Source organism: Fusarium subglutinans (genome assembly GCF_013396075.1).
Source record: "Fusarium subglutinans strain NRRL 66333 chromosome Unknown NRRL66333_c0000384, whole genome shotgun sequence".
Taxonomy (NCBI): Eukaryota; Fungi; Ascomycota; class Sordariomycetes; order Hypocreales; family Nectriaceae; genus Fusarium; species Fusarium subglutinans.
The window spans coordinates 1-22,994 of record NW_023502447.1 but is presented as its reverse complement, the minus strand read 5'-3'; the positions used below and the strand labels follow the sequence as shown (position 1 = coordinate 22,994).

Genomic DNA, 22,994 nt, shown 5'->3' with positions numbered 1-22,994 from the left:
TTAAAGTAGGCTTTTATAATAAATTAAAAATTAGCTTTAATAAAGGCCTTATCTTTTAAGCTAATTTATATTATAATATACTATTAAGTAATACCTTTAAAGGCACTAAAGTTAATAGGGAAATTATAAATATAGTTTTAAGCCTTTTAGCTTTATAATGCTAAAGGGTTTAAATCCTGCCTAGCTTATAAGACCTCTATATAGCTTGTGCCTTTCTTAGTAAGTGCCTTTAGCTATACCTGTAGCTATATAAGCCTTAGGGGTTTATATACTTATATTATTGCCTAATTGTACCTGTAGATTAACTGGGGTGCTCTGAAATATAGTAATGTGATTGGTTAGAGGCTAATTAGTATAGCTAGCTTGGCTATATATTATAGCGCGAGGTTATGCTGTATAGAAGGGGGGATAATTGTAATGCTGGCCTGTAAGCTACTATAACTAGGGGGTTATAGGGGGCTTATAGTAGGTTATAAGTGTGAGCAGCATAATACTAGCTAACGGATTAGCTATTATTGCCTTATCTTTTAGTTTAATAGATTAAAATGCTGCTTAATTGTAATAAGCTTATTAAGTTACTGCTAATAATAATTTAATTTACTATTAATATATTATTTATAGAGTTATATTATAGTAAGTATATAAAGATATAAACTTAAGGTTATATCCCTTTATATACCTTTTAATCTCTTTCTTTTATAATACCTTAAGGCTTATAATAAGATTTATTAATTATTATAAAAGCTTATAGATAAAAGCTTATATTAGGAAAGAAAATATTATATTATTATTTATTATCTGTATTTATAGCCTAAAGCTTAACCTTATAGGCTGCAGTCATCCTATAGTTTACGTCTTAATAGTGGCAGACCTTCAATCGATCATATCTACAAGAAGAGTATGCTGTTGGACTACTTCAAGCATATCATTGACATCAGTGGCGCTGATGTTAAGGGAGCGACTGATAATTCTCCTCAAGATAAGATCAGCTGCAGTAACATTAAAGCTTATAGTGGTGCCGATACCAACAGCGATAACAACCTTTTACAAAGGGTATTCGATGCTTATCCCGGAGCAAAGAAGAGCGAGAATAATGCCGATCCTACTGCCGTCGAAAGCCCTCAGTATCTTGATGACTTTATAGGAATGGACCAGTGGACAAACGGTGACGCAAAGGCAAGACTCCTGTTGTATTACTCATGTCAGAGGTCGATTATACTAACATTCTGATCTAGGGATTTGTAGCTAACGCCGAAGACGTACGCGCTCAGTGTGACAAATTGGTTGAATCCGCAAACGACGTCACAGCTGAGACATCTAAAAAGGAAGCCGAAACTCGCATTGACAAGAAACTTGGAAGACTCGAGAAGATAGCTATCGGTATCGAGATGTTCAGTGTTGACGTAGCAATTCAGGCTATGATAAACCAGAATCGGCGAATTTACGAGAGACTGTAAGTATAGGGCTCTTTTTACAGACCATGTCCTCCGTCCTCTAACACTACTATAGTCTGGATATCGATAATAACGCCAAAGGCTGTATGGATGACCCTGCGGTAAAGAACGGTATCTGGTCGTTTGCCGAGGCATACAAAACCTTTATGGCTAGCAGATTTGACGGCACCGAAACGTGGTCTATCAACGACGCTGCCAACTATGGAAAGACAAAGCTTACTGAGAAATTGACGTCTGACTTGGCGGCGGCTGCTAATGTGGCGGCGGCAGACGAGCAGCAGTGGCAAGCTAAAATTGGGACGTGGAATGCTAGGTTCCAGAAGATGACTGCTTCCAGCAGGAAGTAGGCAGTGCCTGTACCCACCTGGACGTGGGAGACAGTCGCTAAGCGAGACGGCGATGGGCTGTCGTGCAAACGCCCTATCCCAACATTTACTTCTTCCGAGGAGCCCACTACCTTTTCTACCTCTGTCAGGTCAACTTTAGATGATTCCAACACAGGGGAACCGTCCTCAGAAGAATCGCATTCTTCAACTGAAGACAAAACTCTTTCAAGTCAAGCTACTACTACTTCTTCAACCAGCAAATCAGGTCCCGAGGTCGGCCAACGTCCCGGCTGGTTGACAGATGCTCCCACTCTGACTGACCGTATTTCCCCTACCATCTCAACACCTGATGGTTACTCTTGTACCAAAACTGTCACCGAGACCATGTGTAACCTGGGAACAGGCGGACACGGGCCAGCCTGTGTATCGCACTCACGCTGCGATTCATGGGTCAACACCAAGACCACCAGCAGTAAACCAAGCCCCAGCCCTACGCTAGCCAGTCCAAAGTTCTCTGAGAACATTCTCCGCTGTAACAAGAGCGGCCAGGCTTCAAACCCCAATGCCATTACCTATGCCGCCCAATCCTTCTGCCGCGATATAGTGGCCAAGAATAAGGACAACGGGTATTATTGGTCTAATTATAGGCTCGAAGGGAAGAAGGTGCCTTCGACCGGGTATCACTTCCAGCTTGATTTCTCAGTGAGGAAAAATTGTCTGTGGAAGGCTAACTACGACGAGGGTATGAAGTACATGCAAGTTGCTATCGATAGTTGTAACGGGCGCAGCAAGTCGGACAAATTAGGTGGATGGGTTCGGGATAACTGTATTGAGGCTATTATTAACCCTAGGCGTGGTGGTTAGATCTTATTTATATTTTAGTAACGCACACTGGTTATTGAGTATCACCTGGCCCTCCCAAGCGATGGCTGCATGTACGCAAGATAAGATAGAAATACTCCAATGAGAAGGAATTGATAGGCAATGCTACACTTTTACCTAAAAAGACTTTCAAAGTAGTTAAGAAGACTTTACAAGCATAATATTCATCATGTTACTGCAATAACAGTGGAAAGATTAGGGTGCTATCTCTGTGGTTGGTATCCTATCGAGACATGTACTGATGGCTCTTGTATCACTCTCAACCACCATAACTATCCTATCGATGCCTTGAAATCTTCTGTTATTCGTTCTAGAGAGTCCCGCGGTTCAAGAAATCGCAATGACGATCTGTAGAAAGAGTCTTTCTTATATACTTCAACGAAATCCCTTGTGGATCAGGAGATCGTTTAACTTAACTAGTCACCAACGACCTGGGAGGTTTCAGCACTATCTGTCTACCGCGCGCCCGTTGCACAACAGAGTCTGAATGACTCAGGTATCGCTGTGAAAGAACACCAACATGACGACTAGAACAGCTCCCCCTTTATGCAGCTAACTCAATAGATCCTCGTCTCGCTCTGCATCAACACGGGGACCTACCAATGGTATCTTTTCAGCTCACTGCATTTGGCTCTTGGATCCCTTTTCACCATCTCCTGTTTTACATCTCGGCTCTCTTGCAGTAGACCTAAGGAGCCTACTGCATTTGTTAGAACATGACCTGTTAGTGAACCGGGGGGACGCATTCGTCATGACACAATCACAAAAGATTTCGTGCCCTTGAGCAACAGCTCTGCAGCGTGCGTCTTTGGATATGATGGAGAGGATACTGTAGTCCTCCCAGTGATTGTTGTTTTGACTTGATAGACCTGGCAGTTGATGCCCGCATCGCCCGCCGAACTCGTCCGGTCAGTGATGACCATAGCGCTTCTGTCACTGGCACCGATAACACCCTTACCGCATAACAAGCCGCACTTTCTCCATCTCAGGGGCTTGGAGTCATGTTTCGCGTTTAGCCGCCACTATTCTGCCTGTAGGCATAACCCCTCCTCGACTTGCATCAGTCGCCGCGTAAGCCTGTCTGCTCTGCTTGGCTGGCGTTCTTTACCTTTGTGCCCTGGGGGCTTAAGGCTCTTTTGACCTCCCACAACCTTATCACAGAGGAAGTCATTCGGAGGATCAAGCCACACGAGCAAGTGAAACCTGTAACAGCATTCGTGCCACTAGAAGTGTAAGACTGAGTCTCAGGGACTGCATCTTCCATCAAATCTAACAAAGGTGGGGTTCGAGCTGGAAGTAACGGACACTTACACAACAGGTAAAGAGATAGTAATTAGATAGTTCTTGCTTTTACTACTAGCCAAGATGGGGGACTATGTATGATCTGCACGTTTGCGCGCTCGATCCGGCATGCACTGATCCTTAGTTTAACCATGCTAACTGTACAAAAGTACAAGGATGTCAAAGTGTTTCCTTTCAGATATACCTCCCGGTAGCAATCCTGATGCCTGCCGTTGCTGGCGCTCAAGGTGTGGCTGAGGTCCGTGTTGAATTCAGTGATTCCATTGCCGAACTTCGAGCGAACTGTCTTTACCTAAGTAAAGGCCATGCTAAAATAGCATAAACAATTAAGGAAAGATTATATAATAGATATTAAGAACTAAAGCAAGCAGTACAACGAAAGCTAAGACTTTTACGCCAATAACGCATTCATTAAAGCGAGACAGTTCAAGCTCTTGTTTGCTATTGTGCTTTGGTGCCTCAATTTTGACCGGACTATGGGGGCGTATAGCCACAATTGCGGCATTGTTGCGATTATTTGGCATAGGGTTGAGGTGCTTATCGCGATTCATTTTACGCTTAAGCAGATTAGTTAATATTGCTGAGCGGGTTGGAGGTAGAGCATACTGTGTTTCGCCATTACTGCAGTCGGGAGAGTCTGAAGTGCAGTTCTAGGCCTTGGATTCTGAGTTCCAATGCTTCGATGCGACCACAAGATGCAATGTCTTCAGGTCTATTTTCAGGAAATGACTGCTTTGCATCGAGAGACTTCAGAGTCTCGGTCCCTCCACTTGTCTTGGTATTGGAAGAAGAAGAAAAATAACCATAGATTCGTGATGAAATAGAGTTTTTGGCAACAGGATCTTGTCTCTGGTCGTGGTTGATGTCATTGCTGACCGTGGGAGTCATGATGGGATCTTGGATCTGAGACCGACGATAAAGTCGATTTGTATTTGGTGAAATGGAGGTCTTTTGATAGGTCTGTTTATACAACGATAATAAAGTCCGTGGAAGTCGAAAGCCGGGACAAGAGTAACTCCAACGGCATTAGGCTGAGGTATATAAGTAAGAAATAAAAACGGTTCCGGCCGCTCAAGCGAGGAGGTCCTGGCTGAAAGGACTGCGGGATTAACCAAGATATTATTGTAAGTCAGTGACTGATCTCCTGGATACGCGCAGGGGCTGTCTTTGTCTTGCAGTTGTGGCATTCATCTGAAGCATGATATCCTTTGTGGTTGTCTGCAGCTTGACCTCTTTGAAGCTTTTGCCATTGTTCAGCTGCAGATTCTTACTTCACCGCCTGACTATCGCTTCTCTATATTCGCTTACTGGGAGATACTGCGTTCAAAAAGGTTTAGCAAGTGAAAGGATCCCTTGTGCTCTCTGTCCTTCAGCCTTGTGCGGTTTGGCATCTCTGATGCTTCCACGATTGTTGAACTGTAGATTCTGGCTTCACCGCTTGACTATCAGTTCGGGAATCATTAACAGCAAGATTCTGGATTCAAAGAGATTTAATAGTATAAAAAGATTATTCGTGCCCTTCATCCTTCAATAGCCTTCAATCTTGCAGACGACTATTGAACATCTACAAAATGCCACTCCCGGCCATCCACCCACACGACATTGGGTTCGAGTACAGACTCCGAAAGCATCGTAAAGCAAGTGGGATATGTAGACGAAAGAAAGGATAACAGAGAAAGTCTTACACCTAAAAAACTAATCGTAAACGCAAGCACCGAGGTAAGTTGATAGACGATGGCCTTGATTATAGGCCAAAGGCTGATACATCTAGAGGTCCCTCAGGATTGGGCTACAAGCCTGCAACTTCGGGCCGGAAATGAGCGTTGATTGAATGGCAGTTGGTGATGGGGTTGAGGGGAAGACGGAAGCGATGTCTCGACTTGAGGGATGAGAACTACTTGTGCTTGATGTTTTGGGTATCCACTGTATTGACGTACTCCTCATTCTAAGCAAGTGAAACATCAGCACTCTTGGAGATTATATTTGACCGGATAATTATATAAACAGGATGCGTAGTATCTATCTAATTCTGATTCGCAGTGGCCGAGAAAAAATGTCACGGCATATCAACACAATCACAGGGATTAAAAAAATGCAAGCTATATCCTACGTAACCTGGAGTACAATCTGATTTTCGCCCCCCTATTTATGTACTTACATTCTGCAATACTCGACGTGTCCTCTTCTTTGACGTTGCACTCTAGATTCTGCCAAGAAATATCGCCGCGATTTCGGGATTCAGAAGTCATTCTGCTAATGTGTTATACTCATTCCTTTTTCCCATTGACTATTCTCATCTCCTATGATGCATGGTGGCGTATCGCTCGAGGAGAGAGTACTCACAATCAAGTAGCCAGGTACGCCCTCACTTCAGCCAGGAGGCAATATGTCTTTGTTTAACAGCTCGTACCCATCCACCTTCGCCAAAATTGATAAGACGAAGATTTGGCACTGAAAGGGGTAAATGGAACAAGATACCCTTGAGCTCAAAGATTGGACTCGTCCAATTTGCTGTTTCACAGAGTAATAACTTAATTATTTTCATCAAATACTCATTTTCTAATTGTTTTGATGATTTGAATCTCGATATTTTTAGTATCCAACTTATTCGTATGGGTTCAATCCCAAATCCGACACCGGTTTTGTGTGGCTGACTGGGCATGAGATGGATTGATCGATTTACGATCCATCGAAGTGAAGCAAGCAAATGTGTCGCTGCGCAGAATGAGCGAGCGCTATCGATAAGGGGATGCACTAGTACAGATTCGATGTAGTGTGTGCCCAGCTCAGCGCTAAATTCGATGATCTTACAGTTTAATGCAAAGATCGCCTGTTCGAATACCAGTATCAGAATGAAGCGGTAAGTTTTAATGGATTCATATGCTCCCGTCGTATTTGAATAATAACTGAGGCTTTTTGCCTGTGTTTTTGCGCTAACCAGAGTGTTTTGGCAATATCTGGTGCAGCTGCGTTTCAGGTGCTCAGTGCAAGGTACGTACCGTTTTGGCATAACCTGGTGGAGCATGTGTTAAAAACTATGGCTAACGCAAAAAACCAAGCTCAGTCATTGAGTGGCTGTCGCTCCAGGGTAGCCAGACGACAAAACGGCATCTTGATCAAGCGTCTTTGATCTCCAACGTCACGTAAGATCTGACTGTCTAGTCGTACGTCTTGTGCTTTATCTTAAACTAGAGAGAATATCTACAACATGGAAAATAAGACAGCGATTCGCCATTCATTTTGCACGTCGGCGTAACTACTGTTCACGCAAAAACCATTCCTCAGCAGTGAGAACCCTTGCATTGTTGGTGTCGCGTAAATCACGCGTTGTATCAGCACAAAGCCGATGCTGCGCCTCCTTCATTGCTGCAGTTTCTTCCGCTTTAGAAGTCTATTTGATCGGATAAGCGGCTGGTGATACATCAGCGCATTGTCTGCACAGAGCCTTGTGGAGGCGGCGTCCCAAGCTGAGAGTGGACAATTGCTTTTGTGGTGCTGTGATGGTGACTGACTTTATGGAACAAGCATCAGCGGCACGGACAGATGCTTGTTTGTCACGGCGAACAAAGCGATATTAACATTGAATTTAAAAATACAGCTTTGGGGGGAAATTGAAAGACCCCGACAGGCAGAAATATTATGTGGTTCTGCTTCCGGTCACTCTGAGTTGACAGACATGTCGATTCGCGTGACCTTCCAACAATGCATTTCTGCATCAAAACTGCTGGGATAAATAAGTCATCTGCAATGAGACAAAGGGAAATCTGCAGTGTCTATATTCACTGCCCTCCGCGTCGTCACCAACTTCTGCAACACCTGAGAACAAAGAACGTTGCAGGCAGAGGCTATGCAGGATGAAATATTATACATCACGTAATGTTGGCCTTTCTTATCTCAAGGGCATGTAAACTCACTTCTTGGGGCAATCTCATCTTTGCTTCCCTTTCCACTACAGAATTCAACGGTCACATCGCATAACATGGAAAACACCGGCCGTTGCATGCATTGTAAGTACCTGAATCCGAAAGGCACACGCTTCTAATCCAACCACGGCAGGTAGTAAACCTTGGGTCGTTCGACACCCAGACGACGTCAACCACGTAATGAATCATCTGTACAGAGGCCAGCCCAATCTCCCACCTGCTATGAATGAGTACAACGCGGACGCTGAAGAGATTGACCTGAACGAGCCAAATGTTCCAGCTTATTTGTCCCTTGCGGAAGATTGCTGGGACTACATCGTGCAACCCCTCATGAATGCATTGAGACCACTACGAGGACTTCCATACTTCTTGATCATGCCCATTCATTTCCTTCTTCTTAATCTCTACTGCATTATCACCGGTATGGACGGGCCATTTCTTCGTCAATCATCCCTGTAATTCTCGTGGAAGTCGCCGAGCGGTATGAACCTGGCGCAGGCTTCCTTGTCAACGTCGTTGTCGGTCTTATGCCTCATATCTGGCAACAGCTCCGTCCAACACTTGAAGAGTATGGAGGCCGACTTTCGGACCTTACAATGAGTTTGAGGTCTTCATTGTTCTGTGTGTGTTTCTTTTTCTGTTCGCCCGCCTGGCTGAGGAATAGATAATACTCAGAATCGGCGGCCTCGAAACGATTACTGAAGATAGCATGAAGAGAGGTCTCAGCATGAGTGGTAAGATCATCTAGTTGTCTTGATATAATCTTGCTAGGTGTGAGGGACAATTGGACAATGGGAAGACTGGGAAATCTGGCATTCTTGTGAGTCTAAGTGCAACTTGTTCCTTGAATTAGAAGGTTGGAGGCGTTATTTGATCATCTCTATAAAATAAAAACATATCAAATCTGTTATTACGCCCATAAATCTTTGCATAGTAATGTCCCGAAACTTTATATTGTTACCTCTAATTGTCTTAAGAATAATACTTCAAAATCCTAATTCTGAAAGCTCCATGAGTTTCTAAAACATATATTAATATAGTTAAACGTAACGAAAGAGGAATAACCTACCGTCTATCGAGATTCATCGACATATTGAGGCTTCTTCTCTGTGATAACCATCTCGGACAGTATGCGTATGTGGTGAGCTTTTCTACCTCCGGCATATTTTGCCCCGGAGGCAGAAGGTAGTGAGGATTTAAGTACTTGACATTCCTGTCAAATTCATTCTTCCCTGGATGCTGAAGAAACAGCTCATCTTGCGCAAGGATAGCTGATGTTTGATCTTTTTGCAGAAGGAAACCATATATCAAAATCCGCAATGAACAAAACTTGATGCCATCCATTTCCGATACTGTTTGTCCTTTTTTCATGGACGTATAGACAGCTGGCGGCTTTTTCCCGCACACATTTGCCGTCAGAGTGACAGCAAATTCATTGACAAGTCGAAAGAGAGCGTTGGACACCACCACGGCGATTGGTCGGTTCGAGTTTTGTTCTCGCACGCTCAGTAATCTACCCTCAAAATCGATCGTAACGGGTGTGCATTCCTGAGCCGGAAGATTACTTTGCGTACATGTGGCCTTGACCATCAACTAAAATAGTCAGATATCCTAGTCTTGGGTAGAAAGCAGGCAGGCGTGTATTACCATGCCAAAGCATACATCGTATGCCTCAGGCGGAGTTGAAGCTCTCTTAGGCGGTTGCACAGCAAAGCCCTCTTGTGCTGCAATGCCTTCGGCGCCATTGGATTGCTTTGCTCTTTTCTTCTGTCTGGAATCATCCAGGATTGTACTTGGCCTCTTAAAATTGGGTTCAGACATGGCTGTAATGCGATTCTGAGTTGTGAGAATAAGAGTTGATGAAAAATGAGAAGAATGATGGAACGGTCAGTTCCAGCTGAGAGCTTAGGACGGCGCAACGCGTTATCTCATCTTATGCCTGAAGCAGCCTGTCTTTGGCCAACACGTGGTCGCAGTGGTAAAAGTATAATTATTATTTAATTGGTATTGGGACAAAGCAGGTGAAACGAAGATGGAGTGGCGCAATTTCAAGACCATGAAAGCAGGGATCCGATTCGCCAACCTAGAGCTATTATATACATGTTGGTTATCTCTGAGACATAATCACACACCATCACTGCGTGGCTGTGCTCCCAGCGCTTACATTTAGGCTCTTATTCAGCCATTCTACCTACCCAGCGCCATAAATGCGCATTTCTCTCCCCTCTCCGTTACATTCACCACAAGTATTTCAGTACTCCCACCATGTCAACAAGCACTAGAACAAGCGCAGCAAGTTTTCAGAAACAAAGTCGAAAGTCCAAACATTTACGACGAAATACTGAGTGCAGGAACTATTGAAGAGGTTTACAAGCTTACAAATGACATTCAACCCAAACTAGCCCCGCAGGGCAAGCTCTGGCACCTAGCGAAGATCAAGCCTTTTCTAGACAGACTCTCTGAGTACACCAGCGTGATTGAAGTATTTGTTCAAGCAAAACCAGATATATTGGCTTTTTTATGGGGCCCTATCAAGATCATATTGCACTGGTCCAGTCAGATCAGCTCTGTCCTGGACAAGGTTGCCGATATCTTAGAAAAGGTTGGCTACGCCCTTCCGCACTTTACCAGAATGGCACAGACATTCAACGCCAGCGATGCGGTCATGTCAGCCGTGACGCTTTATAATGAGGATATACTTGATTTTTACGCTATTTTCTTTCACTTCTTTCGTAAAACCAGTGGGTCGTTCTGAATCTGAGCAAAAGAAAAGTCCTAAACATAACGTCTTATATGCAGGATGGAAGCAGTTTTTCGAAGTCTTGTGGCCCAACTGCTTAAAGCAGATTGATCCTGTTATCAACAATCTCGAGAAACACTCACTTCTAATGAAAAACGAAGTTACCTTTATCGACATACAAGAAGCAAGGGAAGCTCGAGTTCGCACGTCCGAACAGCTAAGCCGAGCCGAAGCTTCACAGCAGGTTCAAAGATTTCGTGCCCTCAGATCTCGAGTATCGCCAGAATTATATGACAGTCGTCTAGATTGGTTTCGCAACAGATGTGTCTCTGGCTGCGCGACATGGTTGTTGAAGGATGGAGAGTTTGGGGAATTGATGGACCCCAACAGCAACAACACAACATACATTTGGCTCCAGGGAATCCCCGGCGCGGGGAAGACCTATCTGTCGGCAGCAGCCATTGACCATACTAGAGAACATCACCAGACACTCTTCGCATTTATATCACACAGAATGAAAAACAGCCAATCTGCCTTAGCAATCCTTCATTCCCTTGTCTTTAAAGCTGCTGAGGATGATCAAAGCTTTCAAGCTCATTTGCTCGATTCAAAGGAACGAGAGCTTCAAGGTAATACAAGTCATGTGTTGGAATTGCTCAAAACGTTTCTTACTACAGCTAGGCGCACACACATCATCATCGACGGACTCGATGAAATGGACGAATACGAACGCCAGATTTTGTTGAAGCGTTTCGATGAGTTATCCAAGGATTGCAGTGATCTGAGACTCATGATCTCAAGCCGAGCTGAAGATGACATTGCCACAGCCCTCCAAGATAGAGCCACGGCGATTCGGGTTGATCACAGGAACTCGGGGAGTATTCAAACCTACATCGACCAAAGGTGGGAACGATGGTTGGCAAATCAGGGATTTGGCATAGCAGTCAGAAAGGAGTCATTTCAATCAGTTTCACCAATACTGGCCAAGGCAAACGGTAAGCCCTGCTATGTCTAGTAGAATTAAGATTTGTATAATAACATCTTTATCTCAATTAGGAATGTTTATTTATGCGCGGATTATTCTAGATAATCTGGAATAGATGAACACTATCGAAGAGATTCGAGACGAACTCAGAGCTTTACCAAATGATCTCGAAGGCGCTTAAGTCTGACATGTACGTTACCTAGGAAGATATAACTAACGCACGGCCTAAGCTATCATCGAATTTTTCATCGAATCAACACACTTGATAATACACTTCGCTCTAAATGCCGAAGGCTCCTAGGTTGGATCGGCTGTGCTCCGCTGGCAATGACGGTACCAGAAATGGAACAAGCACTTACTGTCAAATTTCACACCAGAGGGAATGTGAAGCATGTGCCGACGATTATTAACAAGTTCAACTTTATCAAGATGTGTGGCCCAATCATAGAGGTTGTAGAAGAGAAACTGCAGTTTGTCCACTTTACAGTTCATGAGTACGTATCCATGATATCTATCTTCAGCTATTCACGACAGGTCTAACTTACATTAGATACCTTTTCAGCAGCACCGTCACCGATTCGATCGACAAAGATTTCTCTACCAAAGAGCTTGCGGAAACTATTATCTCCTATCTGAATCTAACACTCATAGATGAGGATTTGGAGGTTGACGAGATCCGGGGCAACATACTCATCGGAAAATATCGGCTTTTTGAATATGGATGCCATTACTGGCCTGCATTGGTACATCAATCACTCGGTCGCGACTATCCGCGTAGTATTGTTGGGCTTCTGGAAATTATGTTCCAGCATGGAAAGAACTATTCATTTATTCATCCGACCGACGAATCTGGACCGCCTTTCAGATGCTAGAAATTGCAAGAGGACTGCCCTGAAGTCTTTTCCATGTTATTTAAGACCTTGAGGTTCTATCTCAACGATAAAAGATCGGATTGGAATTGGGGCAACAGTAACGTCACGGTCGCTGAACCCTATGTACATGTAGGCTAACAGATCTCCAGAGGACACATGGATCAATTTGAATCCTCTGATTACATCAGATATGTTATTACGAATCCAGCAGGAACACGCAAGTCTCGCGGATAGCGGAGATAATCTGAAGTTATCTTTGCTACGATCCAACTACGGCTCCAACCTGTTTCGATGCACATATGCTTTCTGTGAACATAGTTTCCGAGGTTTCAAGACCTCTGGAGAACTAAGTGAGCATACCAAGAACCATGGGAAGCCTTGGAAATGCTTCTCTCCAAATTGTGACTTTTCCACCATTGGATTTTCTACAAAGTCGCGACGCGACGAACATTGGTTGAAAGTCCATTTGCCCGCTCCATAGGAGCTCCAAAAGGGAGCCAATGACTTCGATAAGATGGATGCCATTGAACTTCAACGATTTCTGCCAGCCTTGGTCATGGAAGGGGACGCCGACGGTGTCCAACGCCTGTTAGCATCTCCAGGTGGCAAAAATCTCAGGGCCGAATCTATTGAATCGGCCAGGAGACTCGCAGCCAAGTTTGGATCTCTGGGAGATATATACTCTGCGGGAGGACTATCTCATAATACTGCCGCCTAATGTGAAACCCGATCCCTGTTACAGGGAAAGAGTTACGTTAGAGTTCATTTTCACTTGTACATTGTCCACCGGCATCAGAACAACCCTATGAAGGAGGCCACGGTAAAGCACACCTTGAGAAGGCTGGGGGACCGGTTTAGCACCCATTCTTTAGGAGTGCTACTCACAAGTGTCGCAAAGTCGAGTTGTTCTCTACCTTTAACCAAGGAGCTTCTCGCTTTAGGTGCTCCTATAGAATTTCCGCAGGATGAAAAAGGGACTGGACTTACTGCCCTCCACCTGGCGTCCAAGAATACTAGTAGAGAGGCCGCACTTCTCATGCGATACTTAATTCTCAAAGGCGCAGCCGTTCAATTGAACACATCTCCTGCCAACGGCATTTGGTCGGGAAAGGGAGCTGAGGAGATGGCGAGGTGGGTTGGCATGACTTGGGAGGAGTTACATGACCAGTATCTTTCATCCTTACCAGAGCACGAAAGGAAGTAGTGATTAGTTCTTACGAATATTTTACAACTCATACCTTAGATTTATACCTCTCCTAAGCTCCTTTCTCACCTAAAGATAGATATCTACCTTTTAAATCTAGTTTATCCTTCTCCCTTACTTAACTACAGTTTAGAGTATTTCAGACTACTATGCCAGCTAGGGGCATATAGAATTGTAGTGTGCTGTAGTGAATGTTAAAATAACTATATACTATATTATCCTCTTAATAACTATATAGGGCTAGGTGTTTAAGAATCTGTATTAAATTTATATATTATATTAGCTAATAGATGCTGTTTTATAAAGACATTACTAAAAAGCCCTTAATAGCAATAAAAGTTTTTACCCTTCCTAATATTAAGAATTTCTTTATAAATACTATAATTTATTATCTTCTTTATTATTTATAACAGTATTACTATAATATAAGTTGCATAAACTATACCTATAAACTAACGTAATATATTTACTAACTTTAGTTATATTTAGTATTAACTAAAGCGTAAAATATAATTATTAAAAAGCTAAATACAAAGATTTAACTATAATTTTTAGCTATTTAAGGTTATGTAAAACCTTATAAAATATAGTATATAATTAAATATTATATAAAACTTTAGTAAAGTTAACTTTATAATAAGCTATATAATAGCTAAAATAGTAATTATATACTAAAAAAAGTAAAAAGAGTAAAACTAGTATAGTATAAAAGCTAAAAATAAATTAATATAATTAACTTAGTTAAATTAGTATAAATATTAAAAGTATTAATAATTTTACTTATAGTAAATTTAAAGCTAGTCTTGTATTCTGTTAAAATACAATATATTTATTTAAGTACATAAAGTATTAGTTTTAGTATAACTGTATAATGACTAGCTATAGTAGGGACTTAAGCCTTTTATCACTAAGCAAAGAGAGAAGTTCGGCAACAAATGAATCCAGCACACTAGGCCTAAGGCTCGGTCTTACAACTACTCGTAAGACCTTCATGTCCTCTCCATCGACGGGGAGTTTAGAACCTAGCGCTGGTGTTAAAAATAAATCACTAAGAGGAAGACCGAGTATCAGCTTACATGGAACACTATAACCCTTATTAAAGAGTTGATCGCTAATCCACTGCTCAGTAAAATCCGGGCGCTGGTCTTGTACTGCAGAGTTTACACGGAAGACAACTACCGGTAACGTGTTTGCCAAGGTCCTGTGGGATTCACTGATGCATGTGAACATCCCGGTTTCTTCCAAGGTCTTGCCTAGAGCACTGGATCGCTCTAATAGATCTTGAATGACGATTTCAAACCCTTGATGACCTAGATGAGCCAATTGATAGTATTGGATCAATAAGTTGCTTGAAGATTGAGAGTATCGAAGTGTTGGAAGCTCGTGATGTCCTGAAAGGTAGGAGGATTCGTGGAGCAAATCCGCGGGCAGGAATTTCCGATCGCGCCATATAATCCAGCCCAAAGCTGCAGCTGTAAGGCCAAACTTATGTCCGGACACGTTGATAGAAACGACACGAGGCAAAGCAAAGTCCCTGAAATATTGGTTTAGTGTAAAGTCATAACTCGCCTATTGTTGCTGGACTTGCTTACCATCGACTAGATTTCCCACCGTTAAATGGCGCAACAAAGCCACCACTAGCTGCATCAACATGAATGGGAATACTACGACCATATGACTGTTCGTAGTTGTCTAGAACAATACTAGTGTTCTCAATTGGGTCAAAATGTCCCGTATATGTATTACCCAATGTCAAGACAACCCCGACTAAATGTGTGTCAACAGATTGAAGGTTATTGAAGTGTCCTTTTTAACTTACTGGTAGAATTATCCAACAGTCCCTGTATCTTTGACGGGTCGAAGCTGTAATTGCTTTCTGGTCCTACTGACACTGTACGAATCTCGATGTCATTTGCTCTGGCCGCATTTGTCACAGCGACATGGGCATGACTTCCTGTGATTATATTGAGGGCTGAACCATTCGGGGAGACAATACCTCCGTTTTCTGCCTGCCATTTTCGTTTCATAGCCAGAATGCCGAGGAAAATAGCCTCTGAGCTACCGGACACCGCAGAACCGGTTGGCTTCTCGTTGCATGATGAACGCCATAGCGCTCCTAGTATTGCAACGCACCGGTCATGTATCCTGTGTAAAATTAGGACTTTGCTCATCTGTTCATCTCTTAGGTTTGCTCGCCTTCGAACACCGGCATACTCGCCTTGGCAAGCGAGGTTTCTTTGATAATTCTCCAAAAGAAGACTCTCCCCGATATCGTTTAGGCCAGTAGATACAAAGCTGTATACGTGAGACCCTTAGATATGAAAGGGAGCAGAGATAGGGGCTTGATCAAGCTCACCTTCCAAGATTGCGTTCGGGTTCGATATCATGCTCAAGCAAACGATCAATGCCCGATTTGACGGCCAACGCTGGCATTCCCTTGCCAAGAGCATCTGTTGGAAGGTCTTCAAAGAGTAGCTCAGGATTCTGGTAACTTTTTGAGTCCATTATAAGTGTCCGGTAACAGTTGTTTACGACTTCTCAGAACAGGGAGAATATAGGATCTCTGTCGAAAGTTTATAACATTTCCTTCTGTCTATCTCTAGCATGTAAGACGAATGTCAGATCTTCCAGACCATCCTGATACCTGCTTCTGATCAATACGCCGAACCCAGAATCTGAACACTGTCGAAATTCCTTGTTTCTTGACTGAGAGACGTGGTTGGACCCACAGTTGGCGCTGATACGTCATGGATCTTGTCTGGCCACTTCGTAGCAGATAACTCGATTTGGAAATCTTTGCGTGATACAAGTCTGAGACACGGCACATTTGAGACAGTCACGTACACCCTCAAATTGTATTTTGAGGCCAGCATGCTGCGCAGAGCGTGAATTAGGTATCTTATGTGGCTTAGCGTGTTGGTTTGAAAATGTCCCGTGACCAAAATGTGAGACACGGCACATTTGAGACATTTACGTACACCCTCAAATCGTATCTTGGGGCCAGCATGCTGCGCAGGGTGTGAAAAAGATATCTTATGTGGCTCAACGTATTATAGAATCTATCAGTAAAGGTCTATTTTCAAATCTAGCGACACTCCTCAACTAACAAACACTAGTAGAAGCATTATATGCTACCGGACACAGCATGTGACGCCTTTAAAGGCAAAGCGAAAGGCGTCGTCTTGTTGCGCACAAACTCTTTCGCCATAACATTGACCAATTGCAATAGCAGTCAGCACACCATCGTCCCTATTTCTATGAGGTGGTTCTAGTCATTGATCTTTTACATGATGGCATAAGACTTGGCAAAAGATTCTCATTGTTGAGGCCAACCTTCTGTGTCAGATTTCCAGGTTTTTCTTTCACGACTATGAGGCAATTTACTTCGGCATTTAGTGATTCCGGATGAACTAAAGAAGGTGTACTTGAGGCACTATGTAATTGTACAGTAACGAAACAACTGCGAGGTAGTGACTGAAACTGCCAATCAGTTTTGTCATCGTGCTTGTAGTCTTGTCGAGGCGCCTAAAAGACTTCGAGCAATAATAATACATAAAGAGAAGCTATTTTCATCTCAATCCATGTAGGTTACAAAGTAACAGACTAAGGTTTCAATTCCAACACATTTACTTCGAAAACTAAAGTTTAAAACTTATCCCAACTTTTGCCTATTCCGACAATGCATTTCGCTAAGCCTGATATGACAACTTCAGCTGAATCCAAGGATGGGGTACCTTGGTCTTGTTCTGCTGATGGACCTCATTCGTCAGACGACCATTCTGTTGTCAGCTTCCACCACCGTGAAGCCAGTATTACAATGGAAAACCTCACTCAGTTCTGCAAGACACATGATACTACTCCTCAGTCTGTTTACTTCACTACCTGGTCGATTGTACTCTATCATATGACAGGACAGAGTGATGTTTCTATCGACGTTGAAAGTCACTCTGCGTCGGCTCTCGCGGAGCGACCTGGATGTCAAACATATAACATGATCCTCAGGAGTGCTATGACACCACTTGAGCTGATCTCCCAGTACAAATTCCCTGAAAATCCATCATCTATTGAGAAAGGAACCAAGCGGTCTAGCGACTCAAATATCAAGGACAGGCACATGTTCAAAATGATACAGGATGCGGGAGTGTTCCAAGATGAGCACAATAAATTTGCTTCTTCTAGCCTTGTAAGCTTACAATTTTCCAAGCATGACGAGCCTGAAGATGATAATTGATTGATTATAGGATTATCTTTCCTACGTTCATTTGTTGACCGAGTCAGATACTGCCACTCTTAGGATTATCTGGAGAAGCGGCCTGCAAGATCTGGAAGAAATAACCAACATCTTCGAACATACATATAACTGCATCTTGTCCCAGCCAGACGCTTCACTCCAGTCTATGAGTAGCCCTACTCTGAGCCAACTAGAACTGCTTCCCGCTGGACCTGGACAAGGCCCAAGCTTGAACATCCCGGACCTGCTTCGTCTCACAAGCTCCACGTTCCCATCCAAAACAGCCATCAGTGCATGGGACGGCGATTTGGCATATCACGAGCTCCAGAATACTTCGGACCGATGGGCCAAAGCTTTACTATCACATGGCTTGACCGCAGGTGATAGCGTTATTCACGCGTTTCAACACTCTCAATGCGCAATTGTTGCGTGGCTGGCCATCCTCAAAGCTGGTTGTACATGCGTGCCGATAGATGTACCAACGCCAACTGAGAGACTCAAGACCATCATCGACTCTACAACGTGCAAAGCAGCGATCTGCGACTCGACCGGCTCTTCACATCTTGGCTCCACATCACTGTCTCTACTTACCCCATCCGACTTGGATGGAAGTGAAACAAAAGACGTGATTGATGTCGCAGAAGTCAGTATTTCTAGTACTGCCGTCATCATTTTTACCTCGGGATCTACCGGCCAACCAAAGGGTGTTGTCCAAACACATGGGGCCATTGCCAGTAGCCTGGTCAAAGTTTCGAAGGTCTTAGGACTAGATGAAGAAAGCAGGCTCCTACAGTTCGCTCCGCATTGTTTCGATGCGAGTATCTCGGAAATATTCTGCACGCTCGTGGCCGGTGGCTGCTTGTGCATTCCAGCCCCTGACAAGAAGCTGACCGACATCGCCAAAAACATCAACACGATGCAGGTTACCCATGCTATCTTGACACCTACAGTAGCAAAGATGTTATCAACAGATCAAGTGCCGAGCCTCAAGAGTCTGAGTGTAGGTGGGGAACCATGCTCTTCGAAGCTTCGGGAGACTTGGTCGCCGCAGTTACAATTCAATGTCTTGTACGGCTCGACTGAGGGTGGAGTGTGGGATACCATCAAGCGTGTCAAGCCTGATGACGATTTCAGCGTTCCCAGTATCGGATTTCCCATCGGGGGCCGCGTTTGGATAGTGCATCCAGACGACTGGACTATTCTTTCCCCCATAGGAGTTCCAGGGGAGATAAGTATCCAGGGGCCAGATATTGCTACAGGCTACCTTGGGGACAAGCAGAAGAGTCGACTGGCCTTCAAGCCAAATCCCCCCTGGTTAACCAGGGAAGAAGGTGTTCTACCATCTTGCTACCATATCTTTCGAACCGGTGACCGTGGACTGGTCCTGAAGGATGGCAGTCTACGTATCTTTGGTCGTATAGATCGCCAAATCAAGATTAACGGCCAGCGAATTGAACCTGGAGAGATCGAGGAAACCTTGAGACAATTCTTGCCCGACCACCTGAATGCATTTGTTGACACTTTCACACCCCGAGGAGACAAACCAAGACTGGTTGTTTTCTTCTCCCATGGAGAGAGCTCTGAACCTTCGCTGATGAAAGAAAGCGACCTTGACCCGGCGACTCGCAATGCCATTCATTCGTCTCGAGAGGTTCTACCCGACACTATGGTGCCTTCAGTAGCTATTCCTATCACAGCCTTCCCAATGACCAAAACGAACAAGATCGACCATCAAGCAATCAGAAAGCTTGGCACGGCCTTTTTCGATTCCCTTAATACGTCATCTTCCCCGAGCCAGGCCATAGGAGATACAAAATCTGAGAACAATGACAAAACGAAGGTCAAAGATGTCATTGGAAACTTTTTACAGGAACAGGGAAATGGCTGTACGAAAGGCTTGGAAGATCCTAAAGTTGCTTTGAAGGACCTAGGTATCGATTCTATGGACGCGATGACACTAGCCTCGACGTTGAAAGGGGAAGCACAGATCGATATATCTGCATCCAAGCTCATGGACCCAAATCTTTGTGTTGAGGAGCTTGCCGACATGTCCGACGACCACGGTAAGGACGGAAGGAGTCTGTTGAAGAGCGAGATCGAGAAATGGACAAATGAACTTGATAAGATTGGCAGTTCTCGAGACCATTGCGTGTTCTTGACTGGCCCCAATGGATTTCTGGGCCGAGAAATTCTACGCAAAGTCCTTCAATGCCCTCTAGAACCGACAGTTACTTGCCTGATGCGAGGGAAGGACTACCACCACGCTCACAAAAGGTTTTTCGAAAGTTGTCGTGAGCTTTCTTGGTGGAGCGACTCACTTGAAGAGCGTGTGCATGTTTGGCTAGGTGATCTGACCCAGCCTCAAGCCGGCCTCGATGAGCGCCAATGGGATATCATCTTTGGTCTGAACGGTCAGCCCCGACAATTCGATGTTATCATCCACAATGGGGCAATTGTCAACTGGCTAGAGCCTTACGAATCCCTTCAAAAGACCAATGTTTGTAGTACATACGAGTTTCTCGCTGGTTTCCTACAATCACAGGACCCTCCCCAGACCGTCTATGTGTCCGGTGGTTATTTATCTGGCTTTGATGAAACGCACGAAGAGTTGGTGGAAAAGATCGGACAACTGCCGGCCTATGACCAGACAAAGTTTGTGTCTGAAGTTATGGTTAGGCATGCACAGTCGATGAGGGACTTGGGAGGAAGCCGCCTATGGACATTTAAACCCGGATTTATCGTTGGATCAACCGAAAATGGACAAGCTCAGACTGGCGATACACTCTGGCGTATGGTCAAGGCATGTGTTCAAGCTGGTTCTTACAGCCAGGATGACGCCCGGAATTGGATCACTGCTGCTGGAGTCGACACCGTAGCATCTATGCTCGTGGATCAGATGTTATCACCGGTTTTGGGCTCGTGTGCCAAAGGAACCCAAAAGGTACTGGATGGATTATACTTGGGAGAAATCTGGGATATCCTAGAAACTATGGACATACACCTTAAGCCGATGGAACATAAAGAGTGGTGCGAGGTGATTCAGAAGGACCTACAAGAAAGGGGTCAGTCACATCCCCTATTTCCATTGAATGAATGGTTTGGAGACTCCGGAGGTTATATGGGAATAGAAACGCCAGCAAGTGATGTTGTCAGTGAAGACAACTGCTGCAAATCACGGGAAGCTGTGGTGAAGAGTTTGGAGTTCTTGGTCTCTTCGGGTTTCTTTAGTGACAGGCCAAGCTCTCCTGTTACTTAGGTACTCACTTCTGAGGTGATTATTTATTAGTTAATTAGCATTTACTTGTGTCAGTATGTTGTCCTCGGATCCATATAAGAGTGAAAACTATTCCTGGGCTTTTTCAGATGTTTTACACTCCAATGTTGGTCGCTTGTAAAGCAAAGCTAGCACGAAATCAGCTATAATCACAATAATTGAGTGTCTCTCAGACATTACATCTTAGAAGCGCAAATAAACAAGGAAGTTCAAATGGATCCAAGGCAATGTTGTAATGCATAGGTGAATAGATTCAAAATCATAGCCAAGTATCTTCACCCTTATTCTCTTAACAAGGCCTTAAGCAAACCGTTATAACCTCAATAGATATCTGAAGTCTAGTTATATATCTAAAATCTGAAAAGGAATAGATCTACTAAGAAGCTTTCTTTAAACTCTTTATAAAACATAGTATAATAATCTAGCTAAAACAATGTAATATAACTAGCCTTAGGAATAGCAAGCTTCTAATATACCTTACTAACTAATTTATTATAAAATACCAAGTTTATAAAGACTCTTATATAATTAAACCTAACTATACCCTCCCAAGGTCTAAATATTTTAAGTAAATTATAAAATTCAACCAGTACAATCTCTCACAACAGTGTTGAGATATAATTCACCAGAAGAGTCAGTCCTTTCTCCAGTCCTCCAGGACAGGCATGCAGGGACAAAGTCATCATATTGCTATTCTCCAGGAGTCTGCTGACAACTATTATCTTTTTTCGCAGTACTGATCCTGGGCAAAAGGGATGAAGGCAGTTGCACCAGTGGAACACAGATTTAGAGTAGATGATTCAATGCTGACATTACTATCCCAAGGGCTCCAGCGACTTTCAGTGGACCTCTCCTCAGCCTCAACAGCACAGCAGTAATTCACACAGAAAAACCGTCCGTGTTACTCTTAGGCCTCCAGCAAACCTTCCAAGAACGCCGTACGCTGGTCATTTAACAAGTATTCAAAGAAAGAACAAAGCCAACTTTGGCATCACCTAAACTTGTTATCCAAAGAGACAAACCACGGAACACGCATAGACCCAACCAATCACGAAATCCTCTGATCGCCGCAGCAATGCCATCTCGACAAGTCAAGTTCCCCACCTTGCAGGAGTAGCGATCCCCGAAGGATGAGGTCCCAATATCTGGCATCGCGGCGCGAGATATTCTCGTCAATCTCAGCAGCCATCAAATCCGGCAACTCCGTCTGTACAGTCTCCTAGAAATCGACGAAGCATTGCAAGACATCAAAACCGCCGATGCCATTCTGCAAAACCTCCAGAATCAAGAAGTTCCTATCGCCCAAGACGATCATCAAGCTTCGGCCATGGAAGCCATAGTCAACGCCCTCGTCGCGATCGTCGCCCTCTTCCTCACTCTTTTTGGCTTTCGCGTCAACAAGGCTCCAGCCGAGGAGGATACGAAATCAGCTAAGGCTGTGAAGAAGGTTTCGCTTGAGCGAAAGAAGGCTGAGAAGATGATTAAGCGTACAGAGGCGTACATGCATGCTCTTGATCGACTAGTTGAGGCTCAGCAACTTTATTCAGGGGATAACTGGACTGGGAGTTGGGAGATGGTTCAGAGGTGAAATTATGGGTGGAGTGATTAGCGCTGGTTGGTGTTCGGTGGATGGTTGTTCGGTTGCGGTCTCTTGATTGATAGCGTCTGGGTGGACGAAAAAGATGCGAAATGAGGTTGAGCAAGCGTAGATGTTTCAAAATACATACAGCCTAAATAGAAAACTACCTAGCACTGCATTAACCACTACTATCGTATTAAAAATTATTATATATTAATCTTA

The 22,994-nt window shown here is 43.9% G+C and overlaps 6 protein-coding genes across 6 annotated transcripts; 5 read left to right on the top strand and 1 right to left on the bottom strand.

The window, feature by feature from the left end:
- Positions 1 to 900: 900 nt before the first annotated feature.
- On the top strand, positions 901 to 2,644 carry FSUBG_13726 (uncharacterized protein; the record flags this gene model as incomplete). The annotated part of the gene is made up of 4 exons (XM_036678648.1): positions 901 to 1,201; positions 1,246 to 1,453; positions 1,510 to 1,767; positions 2,038 to 2,644. 4 exons carry the CDS (start codon positions 901 to 903, stop codon positions 2,642 to 2,644), a joined length of 1,374 nt encoding a protein of 457 aa, XP_036530814.1.
- A 5,299-nt stretch (positions 2,645 to 7,943) lies between these two features.
- FSUBG_13725 (uncharacterized protein) lies at positions 7,944 to 8,346 on the top strand (the record flags this gene model as incomplete). Its single annotated transcript, XM_036678647.1, has 2 exons — positions 7,944 to 7,971; positions 8,021 to 8,346. 2 exons carry the CDS (start codon positions 7,944 to 7,946, stop codon positions 8,344 to 8,346), a joined length of 354 nt encoding a protein of 117 aa, XP_036530813.1.
- A 1,748-nt stretch (positions 8,347 to 10,094) lies between these two features.
- Positions 10,095 to 13,688, top strand: FSUBG_13724 (NACHT domain protein; the record flags this gene model as incomplete). Its single annotated transcript, XM_036678646.1, has 7 exons — positions 10,095 to 10,133; positions 10,181 to 10,628; positions 10,687 to 11,622; positions 11,914 to 12,106; positions 12,163 to 12,355; positions 12,618 to 12,834; positions 13,357 to 13,688. 7 exons carry the CDS (start codon positions 10,095 to 10,097, stop codon positions 13,686 to 13,688), a joined length of 2,358 nt encoding a protein of 785 aa, XP_036530812.1.
- Positions 13,689 to 14,543: 855 nt separating this feature from the next.
- On the bottom strand, positions 14,544 to 16,193 carry FSUBG_13723 (glutamate decarboxylase; the record flags this gene model as incomplete). Its single annotated transcript, XM_036678645.1, has 6 exons — positions 14,544 to 14,552; positions 14,661 to 14,710; positions 14,765 to 15,222; positions 15,281 to 15,455; positions 15,508 to 15,983; positions 16,045 to 16,193. 6 exons carry the CDS (start codon positions 16,191 to 16,193, stop codon positions 14,544 to 14,546), a joined length of 1,317 nt encoding a protein of 438 aa, XP_036530811.1.
- A 1,174-nt stretch (positions 16,194 to 17,367) lies between these two features.
- Positions 17,368 to 21,175, top strand: FSUBG_13722 (nonribosomal peptide synthetase; the record flags this gene model as incomplete). Its single annotated transcript, XM_036678644.1, has 2 exons — positions 17,368 to 17,871; positions 17,930 to 21,175. The coding sequence occupies 2 exons, from the start codon at positions 17,368 to 17,370 to the stop codon at positions 21,173 to 21,175; spliced, it is 3,750 nt and encodes a 1,249-aa protein (XP_036530810.1).
- A 1,093-nt stretch (positions 21,176 to 22,268) lies between these two features.
- On the top strand, positions 22,269 to 22,781 carry FSUBG_13721 (uncharacterized protein; the record flags this gene model as incomplete). The annotated part of the gene is made up of 2 exons (XM_036678643.1): positions 22,269 to 22,306; positions 22,409 to 22,781. The coding sequence occupies 2 exons, from the start codon at positions 22,269 to 22,271 to the stop codon at positions 22,779 to 22,781; spliced, it is 411 nt and encodes a 136-aa protein (XP_036530809.1).
- Positions 22,782 to 22,994: the final 213 nt, after the last annotated feature.